Raw genomic sequence first — 20,261 nt, forward strand, 5'->3', positions numbered from 1 at the left:
AATTAATTTATATTTCTTTTATATGAAATTGAGAAATTTTTTTTCAGTTTTGCCCTATTTATTTATTTATTATTTAGTATTCTATCTTATCCTGATGTACTGATTGTGTGTATTGTACTTTTTAAAACTTGTTACCAATGAAATCAAGTGATTTCACGTATAGTCCATGGGATTTAGGCTTTTAACTCACACAAATTGCAAGAAAAGGTTTTTTTGATGAAATGTGTTCTTTAGACCCTACTGAACACATTTATCAACGTTAGGACATTTTTCGACAACGGGAAGTAGCCTAATTTGCATAATTAAAAATGGCGGCCATTTTTAATAACGTACTATGTATCTTGGAAACCGCTAGTCACAGATACTTAATTATGGTGTTAAAATCGTTAGAATATATGTTTTTATATTCACTTTAATGAAAAAGTTTGTCCAAAAATGAATGGAAGTGCTATTTCTAACATTATTGACCTTTGACCTTGATTTATCATATCTCAGCAACCACTAATTGGAGATATACAAATTAGGGCTTAAATTGTTCAGAAACTACACATTTATATCCAGTCTAATGGCATGTTTTTGCCAAAAATGTCGGATTCTAACATTATTGACCTTTGACCTTGATTTATCATATCTTAGCAACCACTAATCTGAGAGACACACAATATGGCTCAAACTGTTCAGAAACTACATATTTATATTTAGTCTAATGGCATGTTTTTACAAAAAATGGCCGATTCTAACATTATTGACCTTTGAACTTTGCACTACATAAAATTGCATAACTTTGAAAATATTGTACATATGAAATTATTTTTAGTGTCAAATTGTTCAGAACATACATGTTTCTATAGAATTCAATGACACATTATGTCCAATAATGACCTATTGTATGGTTATTAACATTTGAACTATATTTGAAAAGGATTTTTAAACCCGGAATCTTCTTCATGTAGGCATTCATTAGAACATGTGATTTGGCACTACTTGTTTAGAATATGGTGGTAATTTAATGTGCATGTAACCAGTTGAAAATATTCACTTTAAAAAAAAATATATTAGACTATGTATACATACATTATAGGTTTGGATTATAAATAAATTTTAAATTAGGTCTTACATCTTACTCAGGATAAAGTTGGTGTTGACACTATTAACAGAGCCAACAAAGATGTAGTTTTTTTTTATGATATATTGTACATACTTTAAATAGGCCATGCCATTTTGCAGGTTTATTAAAGTTTTTTTCAAGTTAGTAATTTATTTTTTGATCAAATTAAATTGGCATTAAATGGCATATTCAACAAACAAATTTCTAAAGATTTATTTAGTTTATATTTTGGTAAGGATAGCATCACTCTTGAGGGCATTCTTTTAGGTTGAAACATAGTCTTATTAAGAAGGCCTTTTCTACTACTAGACGCATTGTTGACAACTGGAATTTTAAAACATATTTAGTTTAGTTTAATTAATTGGCTATCGAGACTCATAATTAGGCTGACCACCACTTGCAATATTTTCACCATATACAGTAAAGACCTCAGTTTCGTATGGAATTTATTTATTCATTTCAATAACCATCCATATACAGTATGACTACTAGTGGTGTATAGTTTTTAACCTTTTATAATTTGTTTTTGTACTTTTTTTACGTGAATGTATTGTGTATGTACCATGTTTCTATGTGGTTTAATTTTTACCATTTTTTAACCATCAATTTTAATGCTTTTAATATAAATATCTTGTAATTCAGCTTCAGCTGCGAAGACGATAAGAAATAAAATAAACAAACGTGTAAACTTGTAGGCAGTTTATGGATGAATGCAATAGTTTATGGTTATAAATTTAATGTACCATGGCCTACTTTAAACTAAACATAATAAGTCAACGTTGCAACTCTTACATTTTAGAGTGCCAAATCACATGTTCTAATGGATGTCCACATGAAGAAGATTCCGGGTTTAAATCCTTTTCAAATATATTAAAATGTTAATAACCATACAATAGGCCATTATTGGACATCATGTGTCATTGGACTCTATAGAAACATGTATGTTCTGAACAATTTGACACTAAAAATAATTTCATATGTACAATATTTTCAAAGTTATGCGATTTTATGTAGTGCAAAGTTCAAAGGTCAATAATGTTAGAATCGGCCATTTTTTGCAAAAACATGCCATTAGACTAAATATAAATATGTAGTTTTTGAACAGTTTGAGCCATATTGTGTGTCTCTCAGATTAGTGGTTGCTAAGATATGAAAAATCAAGGTCAAAGGTCAATAATGTTAGAATCCGCCATTTTTTGCAAAAACATGCCATTAGACTGGATATAAATGTGTAGTTTCTGAACAATTTAAGCCCTAATTTGTATATCTCCGATTAGTGGTTGCTGAGATATGAGAATTCAAGGTCAAAGGTCAATAATGTTAGAAATAGCACTTCCATTCATTTTTGGACTAACTTTTTCAATAAAGTGAATATAAAAACATATATTCTAACGATTTTGACGCCATAATTAAGTATCTGTGACTAGCGGTTTCCAAGATACAGAGTGTGTTATTAAAAATGGCGGCCATTTTTAATTATGTAAATTAGGCTACTTCCCGTTGTCGAAAAATGTCCTAACGTTGATAAATGTGTTCAGTAGGGTCTAAAGAACACATTTCATCAAAAAAACCTTTTCTTGCAATTTGTGTGAGAAAAGGGTCATTTTTTAGCTAAATCCCATGGACGTGACTAGTAAGGTGATTCGCTGCTGTACCCCTGGGTCATAGAGTCTAGCCTCGCTTAATTCAGGCAAAGACTGGAGTCCACTTTGGTATTCCGAATGTTTCTCGGTATACCGTTTCGGTAGATAGTGTATAGGATAGTGCAGTATGTGGTGGTGTGGTGGGAGAAGTGAGTGTGGCCGGAAAAAAGTCCTGGGACCTGCCTTCGATTCGAAAATATTATAGACCTAGGCAACACTAGGCCTAAGAGTACAAAGGTTTTAAAATGTAAGTAGCAATCGTTTAAATGTACGATATATCATACGTTAATAAAAGACAATAAAAACAAATTTCCGCTGACAGGAGGAGCGTGAGAGGAATTAATGGGTCGGTGTTGTGTGCAGTGGAGTGTGTGATTTGGTTGCCAGCCCGACGACCTAAACTAACCAGCTACTACGTACTACTGTAGGCCTAGTTAGAGGCCAGGGTTCATAATTCAGAAATGCACTAGCCTACGCCTAGATGAATCTACTTGCGGCCTAGCCTACACATACCACCAGACGAGAGAGTGGGGGAATTCAATCTTTAAATTTTTAATAATTAATTTCTGTACCACCTATTCCTGTATAGGCTAGGCTATAGATAGGCATTTAATAAATAAATAATATGATGAGTAAAGACTACTATAATTATAAATAATATTATCCACAAAATTTCTGTTTCTCTTTCAGATATAATAGGTATATAATGTATCTACCATGATGAACAATAGAAACAATAAGTTGTTAACTTCCTTAAACAGAAGTTTACAAGATACTATATCTTCCGATGTCCTGCCATCAATTAAGACAAAGAGTCCGGAAGCTGAGATTAGCCACACTAGGATCTTTCAAAGCATCAGTAACTGGTTCGCAACTTGCACTCATAATCAACGAAAAGTCGTTCTCTGTGGTATCACCGATAGATGCTCTAACACCCAGCTGGAATATTTATCAACGGCGTTAGAACCAGTATTCCACCGTGACTTCAGGAATGCACTAACTGGCAACTATCCAATTTGTACATCAATTACAAGGTCTTTTGATATCGGGTTGCGGTCCAATGGCTCGGCTGATGATTTTGGTAGAAAGACGTCAATGGACTCTTTTGTTAGTAACTATGTAAAGGATATTCTCTCTAATGCAATAAATCGTGTTGTTAAAAGACCCGATGAAGTGGTTCGGTTGAAGCGCAGTGTATCGGGACAGTTTAGTAATATGATGTATGAAACTGGAGATGGTGGTTTGAACAAAGATGAAGACTTGCGTAGTGTTGAAAATAGTAGATTACCGCCACTTAAAAACTCGCACTATAGTAAGTATCATTTCCAAAACAAAAACATTATTGAAAACCACATAAAGATACAAGATACCAGAAATTTGAATTTAAAATGATACATATGGTGCATAAAAAAAGCAAAAAAAGCCTGTTTAACACTACTAATATTTTACTGTATAATTTTTCTAGGACCAGGAATGTTACGGACAGGCCCAGTAAAACATTTGCCCAAGATAATTCACGGTAACAAAACAAATGATGTACAGACGGCCAAAAAGAAACAAAGAAATCAAAAGAACAATTTCCAGAAACAAGTGCAAACTCTTTGGCAGGTAATAACATTCACAGAAACACACCAACAGCCTCTGAATGTGTTGAGTGCATGCATAGTGTATCCCTCAGTAATATTTACCAATTATTGCAAATGTGTTTTCTTCATTTCAGTGGATAAATTCATGGGAAAACTATGAGAAGATTGATATGTTAGTGCAGCTCCTGAAGCAGTGTAATCAAACTCTATTACAATTCTACACTCAGTGTTTGCTACAAAGGTTACAGGCTCGCAATGATATTAACTGTCTACCAGACAAGCTACTCATGTACATATTTTCGTTCTTGCCCGCTGATGATATTAACACGGCAGGCAAAGTTTGTCGACGTTGGCGTTACATAGCAGCACAAGATGAACTCTGGATATTAAAGTGTAAAGAAATTGGTATGAAAGATTTATTTGTAATCTTTGGAATCAATTCATGATTTTTTACTTCTGTATTTAGTATTTAATATGACCACCATCAAGCTTAACTATTTATTTTGTAGGCTACACTAAAGGCATTCCAGACATAGCTCTGTTAATGGAAGACTCAATGGATAGTTGCCTGATAGACTGGCATGAGGCATATTATGAGTTAAAGTTGATTGTAGACAACCTTCAAATGGCAAACTACCAGCCTTCAGGTAAAAATAGTCCAATTTTGAAGGGGGTGCTGATTATTGTCAAGAGACGCCTACAGTACGGTATTCCATATGGTATAAAGGCTTCTGATACTGCTAGACATAATACTGTACAATGTACAGAAATTACAGACAAATTTACAAATGCTTCAATAATTTATTAGGTTGCTTAAATATGTTATGTTAAATCTGATTAAAATTTAAAATATGTTTTTCTACCACAAGGTAAAGGACTTAGAGTAATTGATGTACTTACGCCAGCAAGAATTACTCCACCTGAAGAGTTTGGTGAGTTTACTTACACAATTATGTGTCTTCTCATTCGTTTTTTCTAAGGCATGGATATTAATAATAGTTACTTTTAAATTACCTTTTGATTTTCAAATTATTTACAAATCTGTGATTTTTATTTAGATTCATCCAGCAGCAGTAGTACAATTTCATCAATGTTCTCTGAATTATCAGATGATAGACAGCGAAGTACTGTAGGTAAGTTAACAAGTTGTACTATACAGAGATTGTAACAGACTAAAATAAGAGTCTAACCTGCCTTCCTACCTACCTGCATGCTTACCTATCTGCCATGTTTTTTTTTCGTTTTCAGTTGATCTTCCAATTCAACAACTAGAAACATTTCAGAAAGACTCAATTGATGATATCCCTGAAACAGATGCAGTAGAAAAAGATAATGAATTAAATAAGTAAGTCTCATCTTAAGACTCAATTGATGATATCCCTGAAACAGATGCAGTAGAAAAAGATAATAAATTAAATAAGTAAGTCTCATCTTAAGACTCAATTGATGATATCCCTGAAACAGATGCAATAGAAAAAGATAATGAATTAAATAAGTAAGTCTCATCTTAAGACTCAATTGATGATATCCCTGAAACAGATGCAGTAGAAAAAGATAATGAATTAAATAAGTAAGTCTCATCTTAACACTCAATTGATGATATCCCTGAAACAGATGCAGTAGAAAAAGATAATGAATTAAATAAGTAAGTCTCATCTTAAGACTCAATTGATGATATCCCTGAAACAGATGCAGTAGAAAAAGATAATGAATTAAATAAGTAAGTCTCATCTTAAGACTCAATTGATGATATCCCTGAAACAGATGCAGTAGAAAAAGATAATGAATTAAATAAGTAAGTCTCATCTTAAGGCAATAATGAATTTAAATCTAGTCCATCTTTTAATTTAATCTCAACAAAATACTATTCTATAATTTAATGAACATTTAGGTCTCTCTCTTTATCTCTTTATGAGTTTAAAAAATTATTAAAAACCAAATTGTTTAAAAAAGACAAATATTTTTATGATACAGGTGACAAGAATATTTGTATTGGTTACCTGAGGCATCATGAAGCTAAGCTTGTGAGGTGCCTCCGTGTAAAATATTGAATTGTATTTTGGTTGAATAATGTCCTTATACCTAAATTATTTACCTTTGTTTATGACTTTTATAATTAAGTAATTTTGGAATTGAATATTTTTACAAGTGATTTCATTTCACCGCGGCAATCAAGAAGTAAGTTGGAGGTTAAAGAAGAAGACAAGAAAGTAGTGAAAAAGAAGAAAAGAAAACCTAAGAAACCTAGAGAAGACAATGAGAACTTGGCATTGGACATTAGGCCTGACCACGAACAAGCCAAGAGTGTGCTAGTAAGTGCTTAGTTCTGTTCATGAAGTTTTCTTTTATATTTTACTAGTTTATGTATGTTTATCTTGGGGTGGGTCGAACTTAAAGTTTTCATTGTATTTATATGCAAGTTTATCTATTAAATAACTATTTTATCATAATGTTATTGTATATTACATGTTTTTATGTCAAAATAAATAGAAAATGAATTGACAATTTAGTTTTATATGCCTCCTAAATTTAAGGATCATGTTGCTGCAGTAACTGGATAAGTGTTTCAATTTTGTTTATGAGTCAGTCACTCTAATAAACAGTGTGTACGATCACACAAAATATTAAATTGAGACACACCCGACCCACAACATGATGAATAAATGGCACAAAATAGTTACAGTAGAACACACTATGTCTATGCTTGAATTGTATGATCACCCAAAAAAGGCTTGCCGAATAATAATACTGAAGTAACTACATGATAGTTTTTTTAGTTTTTGACTTATTATTTGTCTTTTTTCACATTTGTGTGTTTAGATAGCTGGTGATGTAGGCATGGAAGATGAGACAATGGCAGGAGAGAAACTAACAAGACATCTAAACAAAGTATCCATGATGGTGAGAGCAGTGAAAAGGGTTCGCAGGTTACAGGTACGTTGTTTCTAAACTTTTAAACAAAACTAGTTTTCAATTTATGTTACGGTTGATATCATCAAACATTTTATTTTCAATTTTAGTAAAACTAATACTAAACAGCACATTAATTATTCAATCGCACTGAAAAGATGTGTTAAAATGTTTGTTGCTGGGAATATTTGTCGGACAAACAAAAGGTGATGCTTCTTGTGAATCAGAGGTTGATAATACAGTACAAACTAAACATGACAAAGCTACACATTATTATCCAGGTGCAGAACTTGTAAGTGAGGCTGGGAACTGATACTAAACTTTAATAGCCCAAACGAAAGTGGATAGCGTAAATTCTTTACTAGACATTGCCTGTTATGGATACTATTACGCCACCTTCCCTTGTTCTAAATATATCTACTGTAGTTATCCCCTAGTTGACATAATAACTATTGACTTTAATCAGTATAATAAGCATTTGGCAATGCGTTGCATATTTGAGGACGATACTTAAGTACATGGGGCGTTGCTGATCCATCATTCACTCAATCAACCAATCAATTTAACAAAATTAAATCAATTGGTCAACCATCAATTGGTCAATCATCAAGAACAAATTTAACTTCAAATCGTCACTTTGGGATTTAACTTTGCAAATATTAAGTGAAAAGATGACAATAATTATTTGCACCTTTTGTATGTAAATTTGACTTCAAAATTGTTTTTAATGATTACGTTTTTATTAAATTGTATACAAGTTTCCTCAAAATTATTTTTATTTCCTGAAATTATATTTTGAAATGTACAGAGGAGATACAGACAGAGTGCACTTGCGGGATTCCGATTGACATCAGTCAAATAAAAAAAACAAAAGACTAAGCCTTTATTGTTAAAATAAAACTAGCAAGTCGCACTGCACATGCTCACAACATATTTGAGCAAACAGTGTCATCTTATATTACTGTACTTTCAACTTCACTCTGCACATGCTCAAAATGCAGATCAGGTTCTTGCAATTTAATTTAAACCATCCTACACAGAGTACAAGCCTCACCAGGGCCGTAGCCAGGATCTGTCATGGCGGGGTTCGGACACTAAGTATTTGGGTAACTGTTTTGTTAAATGACACCCCTTGATGGCCGGAAATGGTACTCTCGCACATAACATTCATGATAAATGGCACCTCTAATTGGCCGGGAAAAAAACACTCTCATGCAGCATGCTACCAATGAGCAAAACGATCATACTTTTTCCCTCCTCCTCACACACGTGGACTATTTAAAGGATGATAACATTTGTTAGGTAGTGAGGTACATTTGTCATGTCATCCATTTTTTACTTTCTGCCTACTGTACCTCACCCTGCACATGCTCAGAAGAGAGCATTTATCATGCCATACATTTTGTACTTTCTACCTACTGTACCTCACTCTGCACATGCTCAGAAAAGTGCAATTATCATGCCATCCATTTTGTACTTTCTGCCTACTGTACTGTACCTCACTCTGCACATGCTCAGAAGAGTGCAATTATCATGCCATCCATTTTGTACTTTCTGCCTACTTTACCTCACTCTGCACATGCTCAGAAGAGTGCAATTATCATGCCATCCATTTTGTACTTTCTGCCTACTGTACCTCACCCTGCACATGCTCAGAAGAGTGCAATTATCATGCCATCCATTTTGTACTTTCTGCCTACTGTACCTCACTCTGCACATGCTCAGAAGAGTGCAATTATCATGCCATCCATTTTGTACTTTCTGCATACTGTACCTCACTTTGCACATGCTCAGATAAACACATGGATTGTAGCAATTAATGGTGCATTCATTACCCTCCCGTACCGACTGCCAACCTCACTCTGTGATCAACGTAAGTGAGTTGATTTCTACTGATTATTTTCAAGTGTTACCATATGTTTGTGGTCAGACATAGGAAATTAGTAATACAAACATGCAAACTCTACAATACCATAAACAACTGACTTGGTGAGAGCCCAATTCCCCTGTGGCTCCTCAAGTCACTTCTCATTTGCCGTTTTCATCTTATTTCGTTTAGAGCTATGATTGGTCACGTACGCAGAATGCTTAGTTGCGCATTTTATGAAGCGGTGATACAGAAGAGACTGTATGCACATAGAAAATATGTTTACAAATGGAGTATTTGTACTTGCAACCTGTTTTTTTTATTCTCTGATTGTTAAATGATACTAAAAAAAAAATACTTCAAATATTTCAATCAGCTTCCTTTTATACACGCAGAAAGAATATTGACATAAATCATCATGGATGGTAGAGTGTGGTCTGTTTGCATATTAGCAATAATTAATAATCAATCTGAAGTAGCACTAGCATTTAATAATATAGTTTTCTACTGCATTTTTTGCTACGCTATTTTAGCAATAAGGCTCATTGGCTAACAGTTTTCCTGCAGTGCATGTAATAATTGTTTATTCCAATTCTTATTCCTCATTTTACACTCATTGTAACTATTTTCACTATAACCAAATACTTAGTACAGAGGTGACATAGTACATAAGATTAAAGTAAAAACACTTAAGTGTTCTTGCTTATCTTTCTGTACCCGTCATTATACATTTAATCATTGTAATGTTATTTGTAAGCATATCAGTAAATTAGACTTGTCGGTTTATTCCTGTCATGTGGGTGGAAGCGATGCTTAATGAGAGCATCTTGTGGTTTAAGTTCGTTGAGAGGTAACAACTCTTTCTGCTCTCATTCAAAAGTTATAAGTAGTTAAATGGTTACTGCTGTAATGTAATAATTAGATTCAGAAGTTCTTATCATCATTATCTTTATTAGCAGAAACCAATTTGCAGAAACCAATTTGCAGAAAAACTGCTGATTTACATGGGGTATATAAAAAATGTTTAGATATAATAAAAAAGTAAAATAATGTTTATTTAGTTTACACCAAACATATTGGTATTTTATACTGTATAGTAATTATGGAGGAAGCTTTATTAAAGATTTTTTACCAATGAATTGATTATCGCAAGAATGTATGAATATTGGCGACTATATCCTAATTGGGCGTGGGGACTTTTGAAATGAACAGTAATTGTTGACGGAAGGAATGTGTGGATTTGATGCTAATCTTTGAGTTTTATTTGAAGTTTGTGTATCAGTAAATAGATGGGGAAAAACCAATATTTTTCTTACTTTATCTGCTCGTAATGTTTGTATGATTATTTTTCTCAGGGTCACATGAATGCTGTATGTTGTCTTAAGTTTGACAGACGACGTATAATTACCGGATCATCCGATCACTCTCTGCGTGTGTGGGACATTCGAAGCGGACGCAGTATTCATAAAATATACGGTCATAAGGTGAGGAATCTTGCCCACGCAAGCGTCTGAATCAATTAGCAATGCATTTCAAATGTCCTAATAAATTATTTCAAATCTTAGATGAATTTATGAGTATTATGGTATTTGTGTATTAAAAAAGGAAAGTACTGTAAACAAAAATGGTATTTGAAAAACATGTTAAGTATGAAAAACATTGTTAATAGCCAAATTTATAAAGAGACTCGGGACAAGTTTTCATGTGACTCACCCACGTTTTCCCTAGAATCCAATCTCACCTCACGTTTTCCCTAGAGTCCAATCTCACCTCACGTTTTCCCTAGAATCCAATCTCACCTCACGTTTTCCCTAGAGTCCAATCTCACCTCACGTTTTCCCTAGAATCCAATCTCACCTCACGTTTTCCCTAGAGTCCAATCTCACCTCTCACTCAAAATAACGCCTCATTTCATGTTGAATATGTTTTTAATTTATAGAATAATTATGTTTAAATATTATAATGCGACAAATAATTGAAGTATCTAGACAATAACAGTCTACGTTCATGGTAATGACCGTAGACTGTATTTACACAAGCAGTGACTTCATTAAAAAACCTACCATCAAAGAAGTTCTTTTTTTCTAATTCCTTTAAAATCATGGCTTAATATTCTACAAAAAAGTGACCACTTGTGACAACAAATATAAAAAGTACATTCCTCTTCCCAGAGGTCCTAACCAATAAACCTCCCATCCCACCTCGCTTCCCAATTTGTATTATGTAATAACCAGATTGTATCGTTTTGAATTGTAAAATTAGTCAACATGAATCACCCATAATATTCCCAAAATAATTTTTATTTAAGTTCTGGTCAATGCTTTGATGACTGAATTCCCTATCCTATTCCGATCATGGATGGATTATTATTTATCGACAACAGGGGTTTAAATTTAAGTTGATTTATAATCATATTGGTTTCTACTAAGTCTTGTTAAATCGCATTAAGTTTACATGTCTATTTCCTCCAATAGCAAATGTTTACATTAAAATTAAATTAATAAATAGGTCCCAATGAAAAGCTAAAAATTACCCATATGTGGACTATAGAGGTTATATATAGCAGGTCATGTAGGCAAAAGTGCTCGATGTAAAGCAGAGCAGAATATAAATAGTCAAAGTTGCTAGTTGAACATTTTAATGCACTACAGGCTGTTTCATAAGGAATACCTCAATCTTCAGGTGCTGTATATATATTTAAAATTTCATACGCATCCAACAGCGAGCAACTCACCAATTATAGGATGGATAAACTATAAATTAATGTGCTTATAAAGTCTCATTTGAGGCATATGGAGTGGAGTTGAAATTGTCGTGAGTTACAACCCTGGAACCTGTGATTGGAAGGCAAACACGTTAACCACCAAGCTACAGCTTCACTTCATATAATGTAAATATTATAAATATTGAAATGATTTAAGTTTTTTAAATTTTGATTTAACAATTGTAATTTTCTAAAATTAATTTTCAAAAAAACAATTACAAAACACAGATTACATTGAAGATCATGCCAAAACATGTAAGAAAATCCATAGAAAGTAAGAAAAACAATCCACTTATCATACCAAGACAAACTCTGCGAAAAATCAATTTCATTAATATTAGAAATGAATATGACACTTGACCTCGAAAAAACTAAATGACCGGAACGTCTGGGAACTGATAGTGATGACAAAAACAGTCTGAATAATATTTTCAACATCTGACTGACAAATTGTTGATTGTTTTCTGTCTGTCTCTTAATCTAGAATTATAATTATGTCAATTTGTTTTTAATGATTTGCGTTGTATGGTTTTAATTAATCAATATTCGTCGACATAAAAATAAAGTAAACAACAGGGGGCGTGCTACTTAATATACGGCCCATATTGAAGAAAACTGTTGATTTGAACAGGGATTTTACTCTTCCCTGATTTGAATAAGCTTAGGTGGTCTGTTAAAAATTCAGGACAATAAGTTGAAAATTGGAGACATTATAGAAACAAACAAACGTAGTAATATACTCAATAAATTACTGTATTTGTTTTAGGTAATATTGAATAAAAAGCTATAGACTTGTAATTGATGATTACCGTACTTTGAATGAGTTGTTGTTTTGTGTATGAATACTACCAGCACAAAACAATAAATGTACTGATTAAATTTGTTTTTTTATTAAAGGGTGGCGTGAGATGCCTTGCGTTCAATGACCGATGGATACTCAGCGGGTCATGGGACACAACGGTCATTATTTGGGACGTCATCAAGTTTATCCAAATAGCCATTCTTGTTGGACACACTGATGTTGTTTCTGCTCTTCAACTTATTGGTTTGAAATATTTGTAAGTATTTGTTAAAAAATTGTTACAATCGAACTTCAGTTTTTGGGTAGACCGATATTGTTCATTTACTGGTTGAAATATTTATCAATATTATCATAGAGATATTATACAGTAGTGAACTAAAATATCTCTATGGTAATATTTAATAATGTTTACAATTAAAGTTTTATTTTTTAATCTCTAGAGGGCACCATACAAATGGGCTTTTTCCAAGTGAAAATTGTAGATTAACAATTTATTTTTCTTGAAACTTACTTCCTGAAAAACTAAGTTTGAAAGAAATTGTTAGGTAAAAATCTCCCAAATCCTTTTCTACAATTTGAAATGGATTTCAGAAAACCAAATATTCTAGAAAACCAGTTACAGTACTTCGGGCTATCTTTTCTTTGTAGCTACATTGAAAAATATGTTTTCACAGTATCGCCACATCGAATAAATAACAAAATTATAGTCCTTGATTGAATTTAAACGAAAGATAGAAAAGTTTGTGTTCTTCTGAATGTTTAGTAAGATATCGGAACTCAGTTCTATTAATATGTCATGATTGAGATGTTTTGCAATTAGGAAAATCATGTTTTTATTGATCATGTTAAACATAAAAAGTTAAAGGCTAAAATGATAAGTTCAATAGTGCAATTGTTTGTCAACTTGTTAATGTTGAAACATAATTGATTTTGATGTTTTATAATAAATGATGACATCTAAAAAGAAGAAAACATATTTAAACGATCATTTTCAATTAAGAGAATAGTAATGTATTTGAATGAGGACAACAACTATATTTAGAAAGCGTACATTACATACAGTTTTAAATAAAATGAACAACAAATATCATTAATTTAATTTGATGTCAATGATAGCCTTGATCTATTTTTAATTTAATAAAATTAAAATATTTATATTTTCAAGGTTTAAGAAACATAAACGAAAAAATAATTAAAGAAAGTGTCAATCACCTTTTGTTACTGACACAATGCATTCATTGCTAAACATAAGGATAACATTAGACTGCTAAAAACATTGTTTTGTAGTAAAAACCTTTTAATATCAATGGACATTTTTTTGTAGGGTTAAGGGCTTGTGATTTTTGTTGATATTCTTCAAATCCCTTAATATAAGGTTATTTATCTATTGCCAACTTCCAACTAAATACACAAAATCGTGATTTCCAATACAACTTGGTTATTCTATAATAGCAACTTTTGCTACTCTACTTGGCTTATTTCTCGGAGCCTAAGCATAGCGTTTTTTAGGCTTCCTTCCACACATACTATGCTTTTTAATTACTATCGAACTATTATTATTATATGTTTTTTTATATGTGTGGAGAATTTATTGAATGAACGAATCTAAACAAAACAGTGATAACCCAACTCAATTTCTTTTCTTATAACAAAGCTAAAATACAGTATTATGTTTATTTTTTGTCCTTAAATTGATACTTGTTTGGTGATGACCATTACTCTTATGATGATCATAAGATTTTATAGATAAAATCAATTACAATTGGTTTGTCAATTTCTAATCTAATTTGCCAGCATTGAACTCTTTCTCGTATCCATTTAAGTATCCATTAACAAATAATAAAAAAGTTGTCTTAAAATGACAAAAACCAGAACTTAAATATAACTAATCCACTGATTTAAACAGCATTTCAACCGATATGATGGACAGGGCTTATTTTGATAGCATCAACATAAGCCTATACATATCAATTATTAAGCCAAGCTAAGCAGCATTTGTAATTATTTGATAGACGGGATGATGCTATGACAAGTCGGTAGCAGCGTTTATTCTTCCGTTGTAAAGCGATTCAAACAGAAGCTTCTCAGAATCACAACAACGCTGTCAGAATCCTGCCGACTCGGCCTCGCACCCACAAATAATTCTGTCTCAAAAAGGTTTTTTTTTTCATACTTTGTTTCAACTATTAATAATGTCTCAAGGATTTTTTTTTTCATAGATTGTTTTGTAGTGATAATGATCTATTAATCTTGTTCATGTCTTCTTTGTAAGTTCCGTCATTAACTTTTATTTAAAATATCCTGTCATGTGCTACTGTATATTGCTTTCTCAGTATGCATCCAAGGAAGTGGGTTTGTCACATATTTTCTAGAAGATCTTAATTTTATCATTTCATTACTTTTAAGGCGATAAATATTGTAATATCCTACAGAAAACAAAAGAAATTGGGTAGTAGAAAAATATCTATTTATCATTGTTTCTTTTTTTCTTTCTTGGTTGTCTTTGTCTACATCTTCTTTTTTTTCTTCATCATGAGCTATGTCCTTAAAGATGGTTGGTGTTTATGGCTTTCCAAGTTCTATTCTTCAGCAACTCTGGAAACGACTTCAACATTCAGTTGACTATAAACCGTAGGTCCAATGTACACATCTAGCTCATGTGCACTTTAAAGAACCTAGTACATCTTTCGAGACGAGTAGGGGGTTACCCCGGAGTACTAGTACATCACAGCCACTGAGCATAACTGGGCCCTCTGAGAGATCAGTCTTTGACTGAAGAGGTCGCCCAGTATAAATAAATAAAAACAATAGCAAAGAATATGATTATTTCTTTATCACTTTATTATTTTTGTTTGGCCATTACTTTAAATGATAGAATAAAATTAATTGATTGGTTGAATTCAAGGGAAGTGGGTTTCTCACAACGCATACTTTTTGCCTTTTCACTAGAATAATTTGTTAGAAAGTGAAAAACAACAATTCTGTTGTAAGTGTAAAAGTGATTTTTACATAATAATAAGAAACAACATTTACTTATTTTTTGACATTGAATACAAATTAATGTTTTTAACAAGAGGAAGTGGTTTCTCTTTCCTTTTTACATTTAATTAATGTTTTATTTTACTTAACCACAGATACCCTACTACATTGTTGTTATGTTAGCAGGTGTGATTGAATAATCTTTCTATTTTCCAATTTTTATTTTTTTGTTGACTTGTGTGAAGTATTTTACTGAAATCAAATCGGTAGGCCTATTGGGTTTGACCAACTGACGTTCTTCTTACCAACTAGCCATCCATTCATAGAAAGTACTAATGTAGAAGTATGTCTATAGAATAGTACTTTGAATTTTAGTAGTATTTGTATTTATATTCTCCAAATTCTAAAATAAAATACTCCTTTTTAATGAAGAATTTAGCTTCCAATATGTCAACAAAATAAAATCATTATTTTTGAAATATATTTGAAATCATAATATTTGACATGCATCATTTAATTTCTTCATTTAAATGTTTATTTCAATTTCCTATTTGTTCATAAAATTAGATGAACATGCGATATTGAATTATATCCGCCAAAACTGAATCGTGAAAGTTTAAAAACTTAAAGGAAATCCTGTTGTCAGTGTGGTTTTTAGCTTTAGGACTCAAAAATAAGATTTGAAGAACAAATATTGAAAAACATCTTTGATATGGAGGCCTCGCTTGTGAAATATATGCTAAACTTTTTCAGTATTGTATATATTATCATCTTTATACTGTACTTATATTTAAGTGGCAGTGGTGTGACAGTGGCTGTGTGTGTGTGTACTAGTACACCGGGGTAACCTCCTACTTTTCACAAAAGATGTACTAGGTTCTTTAAAGTGCACATGAGCTAGATGTGCACACTGGACCTACGGCTCATAGCAGAACCATGGAGCGAGTGAGCCTAGAACCCTTGCCGATGTTATGGCTACGTAATTACGGTTCCACAGTTGTCTTAACCACTCGGCCACTCACTCGCTCGAGTAACTAAAGTAATTTCGAAATGATCCATTGGTCACTGGTAAGTCTACCAACAAAGAAAACATACTTAAATCTTTTGGTAATGGACAGTCCAGTTTTCCAAATCCAATTTTAATAGCATTAATGAATTTCAAACCTTCAAAAACCTTCAATTACAATTTTTTTTTATAATGTTTAATTCAAGTTTACTTACTTTAATGCATATTTTCATCTCTACAAAATTTAATGATGATATTTAAACTACAGTAAAAAAACACAAATAGGAAATATAATATATTTTATATTAATGTAGGTTACTTAAGTTCAAATCATTGTACAGTACTCAGTTTTATTTATCTTTCCGGAACCACTTAAAATTAGTAAATCATTGTGAATGCACTTTAAACAGGAATGCCATATCAAAGTGTTTTCTATTTTATTGGACATTTATGATCCAATATTTACTAAAGTTGAGTGTGGTTATCACGGAGGTAGCGAATGATTGACATATATGATTATTTTTCCCAATTAGTAGTCTTGCGTCATATTGAATGAAGTTCTTCCGTTTAGTGTCTTGGTTCACATTGAACTTAATGTCTTCTAAATTAGTAATTTGGTTCACATTGAACTTAATTTCTTCTAAATTAGTAATTTAGTTTACATTGAACTCAAGTTTGTTCAAGTTCCTCTCGCTTTATAAATTGATTCTCTCTTTTTTTTAAGGTTTGATTGAAAAAATATCAGTAAACTGTACTAATACTGTATTACAAGTTAATTAATAGTCTGGGGCCTATTCCGGATTCCTTACAAAGCCTCCGTGTGTGATAAAAAAAAAAATGGCCACCGAATACAAGAGCTTAGTGTGTACGTCTTTATGAAATATAATATTTTACTGCTGAATAGAAAAATGTTTCTTAATATGATTTTACTTGTAAATAACATTTTGTTGATAGCTATGAGTTATGTTCATGTTTATAAAATGATTACCTCAAATTTATTCAAACATCTCTCCTTAGAGAGTTGTGAAGTAGGTAAAAAAGTACAGGAACCATTCAATCACTTCCCCTCCTCTGGGGAGTATTATATGGGTGAAAAGTACCAAAATTTATCTTTCTTCACCCCTCCCCAAGAGAGCATTAACCCTTGTAAAAGCCTAATATAAATGATTACTAACAAATGGTCAATAGTATTTATACAATGTATTCCTTCATACAGAGTTTTTGTGAGTTTTACATCTGTTGCATTTTGACGTATAAATCAAAAGAACTTACCGCTATTTACGCTGATGTCATACTTAATGTGGTTGCCAAAACTTGAGAATGTGTGATATAGTTTTTCGTGACACATGTTTTTGTACTAATTTATGTTGGTTTTTCCAGTAGCTCCTTCCAATCCAGGATTTTCTCGGTCATTCGCTTCAATTAGTATTGTACTTCTAACTGTCTTTTAAAATGAGTAAAATGTTATTTAAAGAAATATTATAAATGTCTAATACTTGCTGATTGATTAAAATAAATTGAATCATTATTTTCGGGGTTAATTTATTTTTTAAAATCACCTTTTGAAAGTTGGTAACCAAAAGAGTGCCTACCTTATGTATTCAGTTTAGTACTGCCTGCATTAGGCCTACTTGTACTTACTATCTATGTAAATGCCAATTTTACCTGTCTTGTGTGAAAGAAAACTTGGCATTAGTGAAATCTGCTTTAACCAATTTTTTTTTTTTAATTTGTTAAAGGGTAACTGGGTCATACGACACAACAATTAGACTTTGGTGTTTGGAAGATTTTAAGTTTTTACGAACATTGACGACTCATGCTAAATCAGTCACATGTCTTGCTATTGATGGTGAAAATGTCATATCTGGTTCAACAGATGGGTAAGTATTTAACTAGGTCATGTTCTCCTGCTGTTACTGCAGTAAAATCATAGTATAATGCAGTAATTACCTAAATGGAAAATATTTTTCAACTCTTTGATAAACTAATAGTTGGGCATATCCTAAAATTAAATTAAAAATGCTGACATTTAGTCTGATATTTTTAAAAATTTAATTTTTTTTAAGGACCATCTTTTACTCTTATCTTGAAACCATAATGATGCAAATAAATTTATCTAAACTAAAATGTTAAATATATTTTTTCCTTGAAATCACATTTTCATACCAGATACTCTGAAAAAAAGTAAGCCTAACATATATATTAATGAAATTAATCCAACATATTTTTTTTTCTTTTGATATACACGCCCTTTGGCAATAGTGGTTCTTGACAGATTTTGTCTCACCAATGTGCTCCATTTTGAATGTTTCAGTGAAAGAAAATAAAATAATTTGATGTTTTACAATTAAAATTGACATTTTTACCTGCAATGTACTTTTTAATCATAATTTATCATGGGAATGTTTCATACACTTAAACTTAACTTTTATAAGATTAAACTTAGTTTTCTTGTTGAAGTCAGTATATATGAGTGTTTGTACCAATAAGTGGTACGTCTGGAGCCAGAGTGTCTTCTCCGTAATGTACTTGAAAGGAAACATTAATTTGAGCAAGTTGGAAACCCATCAATTTATTCTATATTCTGGTAAAAACAGATCTTGGTGTCTTCATGATTGCTCAAGTTCAGTGGCAAATTGATCCATCAAAAATCTGTAAACATGTTTTTGAGTGAGATTATACATCTCAGTCTTGCCCTGACAACACTACACAAGAACATTCCTGGTACAAAGCCATCATTGAACCCACCCTTCTTGGATTTAAAGGAAACCCAAGCTACTGTGCCACTTTGTAAACAATATGGGTTTTTTTGCAATAGTTGACACTTTATTTCTGAAAAAAGAATGGGGGAGTATTAATAATTCAATACAGATGACTTGATCTCAAAATATCGTAATCCTTGTGACCTTTTGACCCAGACAGTGCTGCTGTAAAGGCGTTGATGGAGAAAAGCTAAATTATTCTATGATTGTATCAAAACTTTTTCCAGTCGTATCATAAATCAAAAACAGTACGTCTTCATTTATTGCAATTGAACTGTGAAATTTAATATTAATTGCCTGAATTATACACACAATGATCTCTTTTAAGATCTTCAAGATATTTACAACTGGTCATATATCAATGGTAGTTAGTTAAAGTAATAGTCTTAAATAAAACTCTTGGAAATTCCCAATGTTCCATGTATCGTATGATTTCTCATGTCATGTATCCTTGTTTCCCAGTTATTTTAGCATCTTAGTACGACTATAATAGGATAAGGGAAAGAAAGAATAAAGGTGGGGAAAGCAACCCAATTATGTGAATGATACAGTATGCCTCTTTCCACAAATGATAATCTTTCAGATTTATTCTTTATTTATTTGCAAATATAATATGTAAGCTAATAAACGACCTACAAGAGTCGGAACATCTAGCAAAAAAATTCAAGCAGATTTCTAAAAACTCAAACATCCTAAATGAAAAATAAGTTTCCTTGTGCATGTAACAAGATTCTTGTTAGCCTTCCCCTTTAAGTCTTAAAATGTAAACAGCATAGAAGGTGTAATGCATTAGGAAAGTAGAAAGAAATTGCCAAATCAATGTTATTGTCTTAG

General features: G+C 32.0%; 1 protein-coding gene across 2 annotated transcripts in view; it reads left to right on the top strand.

Moving 5' to 3' along the window:
* Nucleotides 1–20,261, top strand: part of LOC144851900 (uncharacterized) — a 68,389-nt gene that overhangs the window by 20,665 nt on the left and 27,463 nt on the right. The window contains exons 1-13 of one of the 2 annotated variants that reach the window (XM_078709555.1): nucleotides 2,859–2,998; nucleotides 3,442–4,063; nucleotides 4,217–4,359; nucleotides 4,472–4,742; nucleotides 4,847–4,984; nucleotides 5,207–5,269; nucleotides 5,396–5,470; nucleotides 5,586–5,682; nucleotides 6,487–6,649; nucleotides 7,158–7,271; nucleotides 10,470–10,598; nucleotides 12,776–12,936; nucleotides 18,405–18,545. In XM_078709555.1, the coding sequence (XP_078565681.1) occupies nucleotides 3,469–4,063; nucleotides 4,217–4,359; nucleotides 4,472–4,742; nucleotides 4,847–4,984; nucleotides 5,207–5,269; nucleotides 5,396–5,470; nucleotides 5,586–5,682; nucleotides 6,487–6,649; nucleotides 7,158–7,271; nucleotides 10,470–10,598; nucleotides 12,776–12,936; nucleotides 18,405–18,545 (2,090 nt within the window). In that variant the 5' untranslated portion in view covers nucleotides 2,859–2,998; nucleotides 3,442–3,468. Of the gene's footprint in view, nucleotides 1–2,858; nucleotides 2,999–3,441; nucleotides 4,064–4,216; nucleotides 4,360–4,471; nucleotides 4,743–4,846; nucleotides 4,985–5,206; nucleotides 5,270–5,395; nucleotides 5,471–5,585; nucleotides 5,683–6,486; nucleotides 6,650–7,157; nucleotides 7,272–10,469; nucleotides 10,599–12,775; nucleotides 12,937–18,404; nucleotides 18,546–20,261 lie in introns of those variants that run through there. The other variant, XM_078709556.1, reaches the window with a different exon arrangement.

Source organism: Antedon bifida, chromosome 9, assembly GCF_963402885.1.
Source record: "Antedon bifida chromosome 9, ecAntBifi1.1, whole genome shotgun sequence".
In the NCBI taxonomy this organism is placed as follows: Eukaryota; Metazoa; Echinodermata; class Crinoidea; order Comatulida; family Antedonidae; genus Antedon; species Antedon bifida.